The following is an 11,678-nucleotide window of genomic DNA, read 5'->3' as shown; positions in this document are numbered from 1 at the left end:
GGGGATTATATAAATGACTATATAAATGTAAATTTGTTATTCTCATAGGAGAGGAGGGGCTTTCGGTCTCTTGGAATCTCATCATTCTCTATATCATAGACGTAGATCATGGAAGCCCTGTAGGTTTTTTAAAGATTAAAGATTTTAAAGATTTAAAGATTTCTTTAAATCTTTATTGTTGAAAGTATTACATATGTCCCCTTTTTCACACCATTGACCTCTTCTAGCCTGCCCCTGCCCCCTGCCCAGGGCTTCACACCCTATTGTCTTTGTCCATGAGTTATGCATGTATGCAGACAAGTTCTTTGATTGAACTTTTCCCACCCACCCTCCTCCTCCTTCCTCCAGGTCATTTTTATAACAGATTCAAGTCAGGTAATTTCCTCTAAAATACACCTACCTGAGAAACCCTCAACTATATACACACAGCACTCTGTGAGATGGGTTTAGTCCTTTGCCCCAATATCAACATTATTTCTTAAAAAAAAAAAAATTGTACTATATTCCTTCCACAGTAAACCTGGACCATGACAGGCACAAAGCATGCATCCAAGAATTGTGTTTTTGTTTTGTGGGGTGTTTGTGTGTGTGTGTTTTTTAAATATATTTTTATTGATCTCAGAGAAAAAGGAAGAGAAACATCAATCATGGATTGGCCGCCTCCTGCACTCCCCCACCTGGGGATGGAGTCCACAACCCTAGCACGTGCCAGGACCAGGAATCAAACCATGATCTCCTGGTTCATAGGTCGAAGTCCAACCACTGAACACCATCATCTGGGCTCAACAATTGTTCAGACCCTCTCTCAGGATCTGGGAATAGCTAACCCAAAGAAAGGCCACCTAACTAGCCAGGAAACGCAAGTCTTTCCTCGGGGGTCCCCCGGTCTCCGCAGGTGGTAGGGGAAGTCACGGTCCTCTGTGAACCCCGCAGCTGAAGTGCAGATGGAGGCGGGCCAGCGGGGAAAGTATGGACGGTGCCTGAAAGAGGAAACTTCGTGAACCCTTCGTGCCCGGGCCTCCTGCTGCCATGGGGGGATGCTCTTCTGCAGGAAAATGCCTCTGCCCCAGGCGCCTGCCCCATGGCTTCTGATGAAACAGCGACCCGCCGCCTGCCCCGAGGCCCCATCCCTTCCCGCGGGTGGTGTCACGTGGCGCCCCTGCCATTGGCCGCTGCTCGGGGCCCCGGCACGCCCATTGGCTGCGGGGGGCGCTCACGTGGAAGGGGGTCTGGGATGGCACCCCGGGACGCGAGAGGTGGCCCGAAAGTTAGTTAAAGGGAGCGGCGGGCGGCCGGCAGCTGGAGTCCCGGGCGGCGGCAGCGGGCCGTGGGGCGGCGAGCGGGCTCCGGGCGCGGACGGACGGATGCGGCTGCCGGTGGAGGGCACGGACCTGAGCCTCGGGCCGCGCTCCTGCTGCCGCTCCGGCTGCCCCCGCCACCCCGGCACCAATGCGGCCGCGGGCTGGAGCCTCTGCGCCGCGGGGCTTATGAGCTGCACCAGGTACGTGCTCCCCTCGGCCTGGCCTGGCATCCGAGCGCGGGGGCCTGGGGTTCCTGCCATCTGCACTCTCGCCGTCCAACTTGCAGCTGCGCTCCGGGGCGCAGCGCTCCATCCAGACGGGCTCCGGGCAGCTGTCGATCCACCTGGAGCCGGCAGTCCGGGGGGCAGAGGTGGGGTGGGACCTGCCCGGACCCTACGTGCTCCCCCGAGGTGCGGGCCCCGGAGCTGGAGCTGGGACTTCGGGGACCCTTGCCCTCCGTCGCCCCTGCAGAGTGTCTGCGGAGCTGGGCGATGGGGTCTGGAGCACAAAGAAAAGTCGGTTCTTCTCTCCCAGGGTCCCACCTCCCCGTCAAACTCTAGGGAACACACTTTGTAGGGTCTCAGGCCGCCCAGAGAGAGGAGACGGGAGCAGCCGCGTCCACCCTGTCCGCTGGCCGCGGGTCCCCAGGCCGGGGCTGTCCCGGGCGGCCGCGTGGGGGCGCTCGCGCGGCGCGGCGCGGGCCGGGGTTCCCCTCCACCCCGCCCCGGGATCGCAGTTTGGGCTCCTCCTCCTCCTCCTCCGCGAACGGAGCGCAGAGCGCTGGCGGCGGCTGCCCCTGCCACCTCCCTCCGGGCTCTCCGATGCAGCGCCGAGCGGGCTGGGGAGGGGGCTGCTGCCCCGCGGCCTCCAAGGTAGGTGCCCCGACAGTCCAAGGAAGGCCTTCGAAGGGGTGGGGGTGGAGCTGGGTCCGAGCCAGGGATCCGGGTCCTGGGGACCTGGAGACTCTTCCAGCCTTGACGCTCCAGAACGCTCCGCTTCTTCGGAACACAGAAAAGGGGGTGTGGACGAGACTCTGCACAAGAGGAGAGACAGAGGGCCTAGCAGGACTTGGTAGGACATTTGGGGGCCTGTCGTGGTATTGTTTCCTGCAGAAGGGAAGAAAATTGAGGGAAAAGGCTTGATTTGGGATCGTGGAGCGTTGCTGGAAGGAGTTGGAACCTGTGGTTTGTGTGGCCAGGCCTCCCTGGGAGGCCCGAGGTGCAGAGAAGAGAGCGCGTGGGCTTTGAGCTTGTGGGGTTTTTTTTGTTGTTTTTTTTTTTTTCTTTTTTTTTTTTTTTGCCCAGGAGCCAAGAGTGAAGGAAGGCAGCTAGAGGCCTTACCACAAACTTTTTAAGTTGAGATATTTGGGGAAAGTTCGTAGGAAGAGAACCGTCAGGCATTATCAGTGACCGTGAGTGTCAGAGCCGGCAGGGGCCTCCGAGGACAAAGCTGGAGCCCAGAGAGGTTGAGTGACCTGCAACAGGTGGCACAGCGGGGTGGACGCACGCCGGGGTGGACGCACGCTCTGTGTGTCACGTGGGACATGCAGATGGCAGGGACCGTGCCATCTTAACTTATCTCTTTTCTTAATATGCTGCCTTGCCCACCAATAAGCATCTCAAAGATGCTTTGGGTGTTAGTAACAGGATAGAATACAAGTGGCATGCATGGCCGTGAATAAGGGCCCCGTGATAGGAGTATAAAGAGAGCCATGTCAACTTTATTCTCACTGTGTCAATTGAACCTTTTGGGAGGGGATAAAGGGGTTGATGACTGGGTCTTTTAAAAATTATAACCTGTTGCGACTGCTTACCTAATGTTTTGGTGTTCCTGGGGTGAAGGGAAGGGGGGGTGATTGGTGCATCTTATTTTTCTGTCTTTCCAGTACTTACAAAAGTATAAGAGAATGGAAAGAGAAATGTCTTACCAAAACCGGTTTGGCTCAATGGATAGAGCGTCGGCTTGGGGACTGAAGGGTCCCGGGTTCGATTCTGGTCAGGGGCATGTACCTTGGTTGCGGGCATATCCCCAATAGGGGGTGTGCAAGAGGCAGCTGATCGATGATTCTCTTTCATCGATGTTTCTAACTCTATCTCTCTCCCTTCCTCTCTGTAAAAATTCAATAAAATATATTTTTTTTAAAAGAAGAAGAAAAGAAAGAAAGAAAGAGAAATGTCTTGGCCTCAATACAAAAAATATATATTTTTTTAATTATTTACTATAAAAGGCATAACCAGAAAGTCAGTAGGTCAGTTTCCTGAAACTATGAAGGTCATGGGGTTATTTTCTGCGCAAGCCTATAGTTTTCGCAAGAGCAATCACCCTGACGTCTAGCCCTAGCCAGCTTGGGCTGGTGGTGTGTAATTTCCCCCTCGTGGGACAGGGGGGAAAACCTTGATGCAAATCTGCCCGTGTCCTCCGATTATTGCGGAGGTTTAGGGTTTGCCCCCGTTTGGCCAGGAACACTGAAATCTATCCTTGGGCATGGCCCCGTCGGGCATCTTTCAGAAGCAAAAGTTTTTGAGCGTCCATACTGGTCGGAGCAACAACTGCTGATGCTCTCTCGATCCTGTCCTGCAGTGAACTGGTCTCCCTGTCCTAGGCGCCCTGCTGGGTCAAAGGTGTGTCTTCTCGGTCTGGGTCCCCCCCTGGCCAGCCTTGGTTGCCCATATTCCCTAGTCTGGGGGAGGGAAAGGGCTGGAGCAGCAGGACAGGGGCCGGAGGTACAGCCGGGAGCATCCTGCGTTGGCACTGATCATTTCCATGCCTCTTGGAGACAGAAGTGCCTGTGCAGGTGCCTTCCTTTCTGGGGCGTAGGGGACTATTACCTTGCATGTCTGTTGCTAGAACTACTTCTGGGTGATGGTCATTCCTGTCACCATCCATTGGAGAATTCCTGGGCAGACGGTCAGGAAGGCCTACCCTATGGGTGATTGATTCTTGGAGAATGCTCCAGTTAATACAAATTGGGATCTGGGTGTGAGGACAGGCAACGGGGCCGAGAGTCACATCGTATCCGAGATTGAGGCCTCACCCCCAGGGATGGTGAGACCGAGAGACTGAAGGGGTTCGGGTCAGGGGTTGTTTGTGCAATGCTTCTGGGGCAGCGACCCCTGGGTCAAAAGGTAGTTAACCTCCCTTTTGCTTTTCGTGGAAAAATGTTGCAATAAACCGATTAGGCTCTGGAAGGTGCCAGGGGGATTGTTTAATGAGCTCTGGCTCCGGCTGGATCCCTGGCTCTCCTTGTTCTTATGGCTTCAGTGGGAAAAGGGATCTCGGGCAGATTTCACTTGCACTGCTGGTTCCAAACGGCGTAACTTTCCCAAACCTTCATTCTCTGACTGATCCCCCTATGTTAGGATCCAGTTTACACAGGATCTTGAGAGTTTCCCAACCTTTCTCTAGTGAACTAGTGGACTGTCTCAGCGCCGTGCAGGAAAGCACGTAGGAGGCTGGTGTGCAGGCTCACTGGCTGGGCAGAGCGCACTGGCGGCTGACCTTGTGCTGACTCAGACAAGGAGGAAGCGGCTGTGGCCAAGGAGGAACTCTTTCCGCCCCTGCTCATGCCCAGGGCTTTGCTCCTGTTGAGGTTTTTATTCTCTCTCTCTCTCTCTTCTCTCTCTCTCTCAAACCCACTGCCTGTGTTGAAGTTAAAGCTGAAGGTGTGATTCCAGTACACACTAACAGTTTTGCAATGGGGGGGGGGGGGGGGGGGGGCTAAAATGCAAGTACTTTGCAAGTTTCAGTGTTTGTTTGTTTGTTTGTTTTCATTGAACCCATTGGCCAGCACTCTTTAAAAGTCATCTTGCCCAATTGAGTCAGAATTCTCCTTTCTAGAACAATTGCGAGGCCATAAGAACAGATAACACAAAGCAAATGGCCCCTGTAATTTTCACTCCTTTGACCTTTTAAGAGAGGAAACAGGAAGACAAATACCCTTTAAAAGTGAATGTTGAGTGGGTCGGTGGGAATTGATCCACCAAAGAATTGTATGCACATATGCATAACCCGTGGACACAGACAATAGGGTGGAGGAGGCCTGGGGGAGGGGGCAGGGATGGGCTGGAAGGGGTCAGTGTTGGGGAAAAAGGGGACATATGTAATCCTTTCAATAATAAAGGTTAAAAATAATAAAATAAATGTCTAGAGAGCTACATTATGGCTAGTAATGATTGTCTTATTTTTCTCTGAACGTGTGTGTTCCTCTGGTTGGTCATCGCTAAGTGCCTGCTGCATCCTAGGGAAGTGCTGCCATTCTTTTGGAAAATGGGATCGAGCCCATCCTGTCTCTGGCTTTCCCATTTTTTGTTACTATCTTTTTTTAAAATTATTTCTTAATTGATTAAGGTATCTCATATTTGTCCTCAACCCCCCATTCCAATCCCCCACCCTTCCCCACTCATGTCCCCACCCCCCTATTGTCCTTGACCACTGGTTAGGCTCATATGTGTGCACATATTTGATTGATCTCTCCCTTTTATCCCCACCCTTCCTTTGAGGTCCAACAGTCTGGACCCCATGGCTCCTTATCTCTGGGTCTGTTCTTGTTCATCAGTCTCTATCTCTGATTAATGTGGACCACGCTTGAGTTAATCCTGCACAGCAGCCAAGTGGACAGAGATGAAAAGCAACATCCGTCTGAATCTCACTGCTGTCTCTTTCTTTCCCCCTCTGCCAGCGTCCTAGCCTGCTCCTCTAACCCCATGATGGCGGTGGACATCGAGTGCAGGTACAGCTGCATGGCCCCTTCCCTGCGCAGAGAGAGGTTCGCCTTCAAGATCTCGCCGAAGCCCAGCAAACCCCTGAGGCCCTGCATTCAGCTGAGCAGCAAGAATGAAGCCAGCGGCGTGGTGGCCCCCGCCGTGCAGGAGAAGAAGGTGAAAAAGCGCGTGTCCTTCGCAGACAACCAGGGGCTGGCCCTGACAATGGTCAAAGTGTTCTCGGAGTTTGATGACCCGCTAGATATTCCGTTCAACATCACCGAGCTCCTAGACAACATCGTGAGTCTGACGACAGCGGAGAGCGAGAGCTTTGTGCTGGATTTCTCCCAACCCTCGGCGGACTACCTGGACTTCAGGAACCGGCTGCAGGCCGACCACGTCTGCCTGGAGAACTGCGTGCTGAAGGACAGAGCTGTGGCGGGCACCGTGAAGGTGCGGAACCTGGCATTCGAGAAGACGGTGAAGATCAGGATGACCTTCGACACCTGGAAGAGCTTCACAGACTTCCCCTGCTGCTACGTGAAGGACACCTACTCCAGTTCAGACAGGGACACGTTCTCCTTCGACATCCGCCTGCCGGAGAAGATCCAGTCCTACGAGAGGATGGAGTTCGCCGTGTGCTACGAGTGCAACGGGCAGACGTACTGGGACAGCAACAAAGGCAAAAACTACCGCATCACCCGGGCCGAGCTCAAGTCCCCCCCGGGCCCGGCCGAGCCGCGCAACGGGCCCGATCTGGGCATCGCCTTCGACCAGTTCGGGAGCCCTCGGTGCTCCTACGGCCTGTTCCCCGAGTGGCCCAGTTACCTAGGGTACGAGAAGCTAGGGCCCTACTACTAGTGACCCCATGTGCCCAAGCCCAGCCGAGCGGGTGCGATCGAGCCCAGCTGCAGTCACAGCGGCACGGAGACGGGAAGCCGAGAGAATAGCTGAACTGCCGGGAGGCACACTTTCCGAAAAAGAAAGGATCCTGTTCACTTTTTCCTCCAGCCAGCACATCCAGCCGGGCTGAGACCACAGAACCAGGGCCACACGCGGAGCGGCCGTGGCGTGCCGGTCTGCTCGGCACCCGTGGCAGCCCCGCGGAGCGGGGAAGGAGGGTGCCAGGGAGGGCCTGGGCCGGAGCCAGGCCTCAGGCCGTGCTGACAAGGCCAGAGGACGGCGGACGCGACCCAGAGGGGGCCCGGGCTGCAAGGAGGAAGAGGAGGAGCGGCTTAGGAAAGTCACGTCACTTGAGTGTCACTCCATCCGCAGCCGCCGCCCGGCCCCTGGCCGCTCTCTGGCTCCCCTCCACCCGCCAGGCCTTCCTACCTCTTGCTGCTACACGTTCTTCACACTTTGTCTCCATGCCTTTTTTTTTTTTTTGGTGGTTTTCTTCGACAGTTCATCCGATGTTCAGGAAGAGATGATAAAGGCAGATCGGCCTGGGAGACAGGCATTTCCTCTCGCTGGGCCCCGCCGAGAGCAGCTCCGTGTGTATTCCGGCCGGCGATCCAGAGTCCCCGGCGTCTGTCCGGGCAGCGGTGCGGATCACTGGCTCCCGACAGGCAGGACAGCCGCCAGTGGGACACGTCTCGCTTCTCCTCTTGGCTTTTGGGGGAGCTTTCTAAGCACTCGGACTCCCCCGGAGCTGCCAGAAGGCTCCCTGACAAGGGGCTGTTTCAACTCGCTCAGCCGGTTGGCAGGCGTCTCGTTCCTTAGACAAGGATTTTATTAGATCGCCCCTTCTGCAGACTCATCTTTTACACTGTGTTCAAGGACATTTCCATTGGCAGACCCAGTACATCCTCAGCAGCCTCCCGAAAAATGTGTGCTTTTATTTTGACTGTGGTTTTCAGGACCCGGGACCTTTTACAAGCACCCAGGGACTTTGATGTGGGTGTCCTTTATTTATGGGGTGTGAGGATGTGAAAGGGGCAGAGGAGGAACACCCAAGCTCCCCCGTGTTTGCCGGCTCTGAAACAGCAGGCAGGGACTGTTCTCCACCAGGTTGGACAAAAGACTTAAACGTCTGGTGGGTCAGGCGGTTGTGAGACTGCTGGAACTTTCCCCAGATCCTGTGATCATTTTGGGGAGAGACTGGTTTGTACGTGGGGGTGTTGAAAATATTTTTACATGTGTATTTGTAGAAGGTTTGGGGGTTTTCTGGGTTTTTTTGTTTTTGTTTCTTTTTTTTTTTTTTTTTTTGAGATTAAATGACTGTCTCGTTTTCCTTTTGCCTGATTTCCTAAAGGGAGGTTTTCCGAAGGGAGGCAGGAAGAGGGACGCACAGCTACTGAACTCTGCAGGCAGAGAGTCCCCTTCCGTTTGCATTTTCCAAACCGATCAAAAAACACCTCCCGGCTTCTTTGTACAATAGATCCTGCCGAGTGTCGGGCAGGCACGGGGAGTCTTGGCTCCTGGAGTTTGGTGGGTGGGTGTTTTGTTTTTTGTTTTTGTTTTTTTGAACTTTAAAATGTTTTTGCTTTTTAAACACTCTGTAAGCTGTGTTTGATGGCATTCTTCTTTCTAAAACTGGCTGTTACTAGTCTGCCATCCCGTGCCTTCTCGTTCACGATGCCTCTCCCAGGTGGGCAGCACGGAGGGGATGCCGGGACAATGTAATGGATGGGGAAGATCACATTTGCTCACGCCGACATGGGGGGCAGAACTGTGTCTGATCCCAGCATGTCTGGCATCAGGTGCACAGAGAGCGCCTTGTGTGGCGCATCTGGTGGTCAGAGCCATGAAGAGTGTAAATCTACATTGAAGAGGAGCAAAGTGTTGATTTTGTGTTAAGAACTCTCCCCGCTCCTCCGCCTCCGTTTCAGGAAAGGTACAAGGTGCACTGTCGCTGACACGTTCCCCGGCTACGGTGATGAGATCATCCTGTGCTCAAGAGAAAGACGAGAAAGACGCCTCAAGTCTACTTGTGTTTGGCTGTCAGTAACAGTGATCCTAAGGCATTCCTGTGTCAGAATGTGAAATAGGGTAATTCAGCGATAAGTATCTCTTCTACAACAGCCCCTAACCCTCCCCCTCCCCTGCTTTGCTCCCAGCTCTCCCCAGATATTTTTGCTGGCGGCTCTGCTTGCACATCCTCCTCCCCCTCCCCAGCCAGTGCACCTGGGACACTCACCCCACCGGGCAAGTCCTCACCGGCTTGCAAAGACCCTGCTCTCACTGAGGAATCTGGTTGCCCGACTTCCCTGTCAGCATTGCCGTTCAGGGAGGTGGGAGGATCTGGAGAAGACTCTCCTTCTCACCAGGCAGTCCTCCTCCCAGAACAAGAGGTGCCTCTTCATGGCCCACCCTCCGCCCGCAGGTCTGCACGCTGGAGAGAGAGGCATGGTTCTCCGCTGTAGACCTCCCTGCAGCCTGACCTGCAGGTCTGGCCCTCAGACAGCTCTTGGTGGTGATGACACATGGCCTCCAGTCCGGGGTCCTTCCCGAGTCCCCCCCCCCAGAAAGCCCAGCCTCCTGCTGCTGGTGTGGTGCTCCAGGAATGGGCATGCAGCTCCATTTTGGTTTCCTATTTATTCCCCCCGTGCCCTGGGGAGCACTTGCAAATTAGGTGCAATAAATAAGCTGGACTCTATAAAGGTAGAATAAACAAGCTTTCTGCGTTTCTCGGAAGAGACGAAGCATTTGAGTGGGTTTCTCTCTCTCTCCTCTCTTGTTTAATATTCTTGTTCTATGGGAGCTGGTGAGAAATAGAGTTATGTAGTTCTCTAGAAATTTCAGAATCAAGGTAGAATTTATTTTTTTTTTCTCTGAGATGTAATTTTAATGGTGGCAAAATAGGACTCTTTCGATGTTTTGTAAAGTTGTGAAGTCTGAACTGCTAAACGAATTTGTGGTTTTGATCTTTGCATATAATTCGCTTTATAAAAACACTTTGTAGGCACTGGGATATATATATATATATATATATACCCTCAAAATGATTTGTTCACTTTTTAGAAATGCCTGTTTCTGGCTCTTAATGGACAGTGAATGGAAACCTTGGTGGTTTTTTCATTTGTTTCCTCCTTTAAAATTCCTCGAATGGATGTGTTTGCCGGAACAGGCCTCATGGCTCTGCTCTGGGAGGTCCCGATCTCCTTCTCTCTTCAGATGTGATCGCTGAATGGGGAGCGTGAAACTGACAGTGGGATCTCACAGGGTCCTCCAGAGACAGACTGGCAGCTACTCCACTTCCTGAAGTGGACATACCTGGGGCGGGGAAAGGTAGCTGTGGTTCTGGGCGGCTTTTCCCCACTGTGGTCGGAAAGCATTGCAGCCCGGGTCGTAAAGCTGTGAATGTTTTTTACAGTTTTGTTCTCAGTTCCTAGAGATTGCTGGGGCAGGAGGGGGAGGGGGAGGGACTCCAGGCATACAGCTGTGAGGGTGATGTTTCACTCTGATATCAATGTGAATGTCCAGCTGAAGTGACTCAGCTTCATTTGACGCCTAAAAGTGCCTTGTCAATAAATTTCCACGTTTTGAAAAATAAATAAATATTTTTGTACACAATGTTAAAGGGGAAATGCACTTTAAAAATCACAAGAATGGATGTATTTTGTGTGGTATACAAGAGTGGTTTGTATCAAATGCAAAAACATAATAAAGGCAGAAAAAAAAACACAATGAAACTGTCCTGTTTTCAAACTGCCTCTCTTTGGGGGGTCGGGCTGGGGAGAAAGTTTCAAACCATGTGTCTTCACATACAGAGCACAGTGTGCAAAGGGATGGATCCTGACTGGGGCTGAGCCAGTGAAGCTGTGAGGCACGCAGAAGGGGTGGGGAACCGAGTTATTAGCTGTCCCAGCAGCTGATTAGAGCTCTGAAAATAAGTGCTGGCAAGAAGCACAGAGACCAGCATTGTTCTGAACCGTTTGTTTGTTTGTTTTTAATGTATATTTTATTTTTTAATTAAACTTAGTGGGGTGACATCCTACTTAATAAAAGTGATATGCAAATGAACCATCACTCCAGCCATGCCCACCAGCCAATCAGAGCAAGTATGCAAATAAACCCAACCAAGATGGTTACGGCCACAGAGAACAGGAGGGAGGCTTGGGTTTCTCTAGCAACGGAAGAAGCCAAGCTTTCCGCCTGCCCTTGCTGGCCTAAGCCTCCACTCAAGGCTACAAAGTTTCAATTATACAAGGTAAACAAATCCAAACAGAAATGGGGGCAGCCACTTAGTGAGCAGGAGGCTTGGCTACAAAGTTTCAGTTGTAAAAGGTAAATAAATTCCAGATAACAGGGCCTCTGCTTGGGTCACCAAAGGTGTGGCCAGCCTGCAAACCACCACAGACCCCTCGCCCAGGCCGCCCCATGCCCCAAGGGAAACCCCACTCTGATCCTGGACACCCTTCAGGACAAACCATCTGGCCCCCACCCGTGCGCCAGGCCTCTATCCTATCTAATAAAAGAGTAATATGCAGATTGACCATCACTCCAACACACAACAGCAGCCCCCATGTGGTCAAAGATTCTGCCCCCATGTGGACACAAGATGGCCACCACAGGATAGCCAATAGGGGAGGGCAGTTGGGACAAACCAGGCCTGCAAGGGAGGGCAGTTGGAGGCAATCAACCCTGTATGGGAGGGCAGTTAGGGGTGACCAGGCTGCCAGAGGAGAGAAATTGGGGGCAAACAGGCTGGCAGGGGAGCAGTTAGACATCAATC

The 11,678-nt window shown here is 52.9% G+C and overlaps 1 protein-coding gene across 4 annotated transcripts; it reads left to right on the top strand.

Annotated features, from left to right (window-relative positions):
• The first annotated feature begins 1,237 nt into the window (after positions 1-1,237).
• PPP1R3B (protein phosphatase 1 regulatory subunit 3B) lies at positions 1,238-10,624 on the top strand. 4 transcript variants are annotated; one of them, XM_084877057.1, is made up of 3 exons: positions 1,367-1,501; positions 3,762-3,922; positions 5,980-10,624. In XM_084877057.1, the coding sequence occupies exon 3, from the start codon at positions 6,005-6,007 to the stop codon at positions 6,860-6,862; it is 858 nt and encodes a 285-aa protein (XP_084733183.1). In that variant the 5' UTR covers positions 1,367-1,501; positions 3,762-3,922; positions 5,980-6,004; the 3' UTR covers positions 6,863-10,624. The 4 variants fall into 4 exon arrangements, with proteins under 4 accessions (XP_084733182.1, XP_084733183.1, XP_084733184.1 ...); XM_084877056.1 differs by lacking the exon at positions 3,762-3,922 and having other exon boundaries at positions 1,238-1,501; XM_084877058.1 differs by lacking the exons at positions 1,367-1,501; positions 3,762-3,922 and adding an exon at positions 1,888-2,173.
• The last annotated feature ends 1,054 nt before the right edge of the window (positions 10,625-11,678 follow it).

Source organism: Pipistrellus hanaki, assembly GCF_964339955.1.
Source record: "Pipistrellus hanaki genome assembly, chromosome: 3".
In the NCBI taxonomy this organism is placed as follows: Eukaryota; Metazoa; Chordata; class Mammalia; order Chiroptera; family Vespertilionidae; genus Pipistrellus; species Pipistrellus hanaki.
The sequence above is the reverse complement of the archived record's forward strand: the minus strand, read 5'-3'. Positions and strand labels throughout refer to the sequence as shown.

Coding starts and splice junctions, on each gene's coding strand:
- PPP1R3B (XM_084877056.1), top strand. CDS start 1,365: ATGCGGCTGCCGGTGGAGGGCACGGACCTGAGCCTCGGGCCGCGCTCC. Junction 1,502..5,979: donor GGGCTTATGAGCTGCACCAG/GTACGTGCTCCC, acceptor CCCCTCTGCCAG/CGTCCTAGCCTGCTCCTCTA.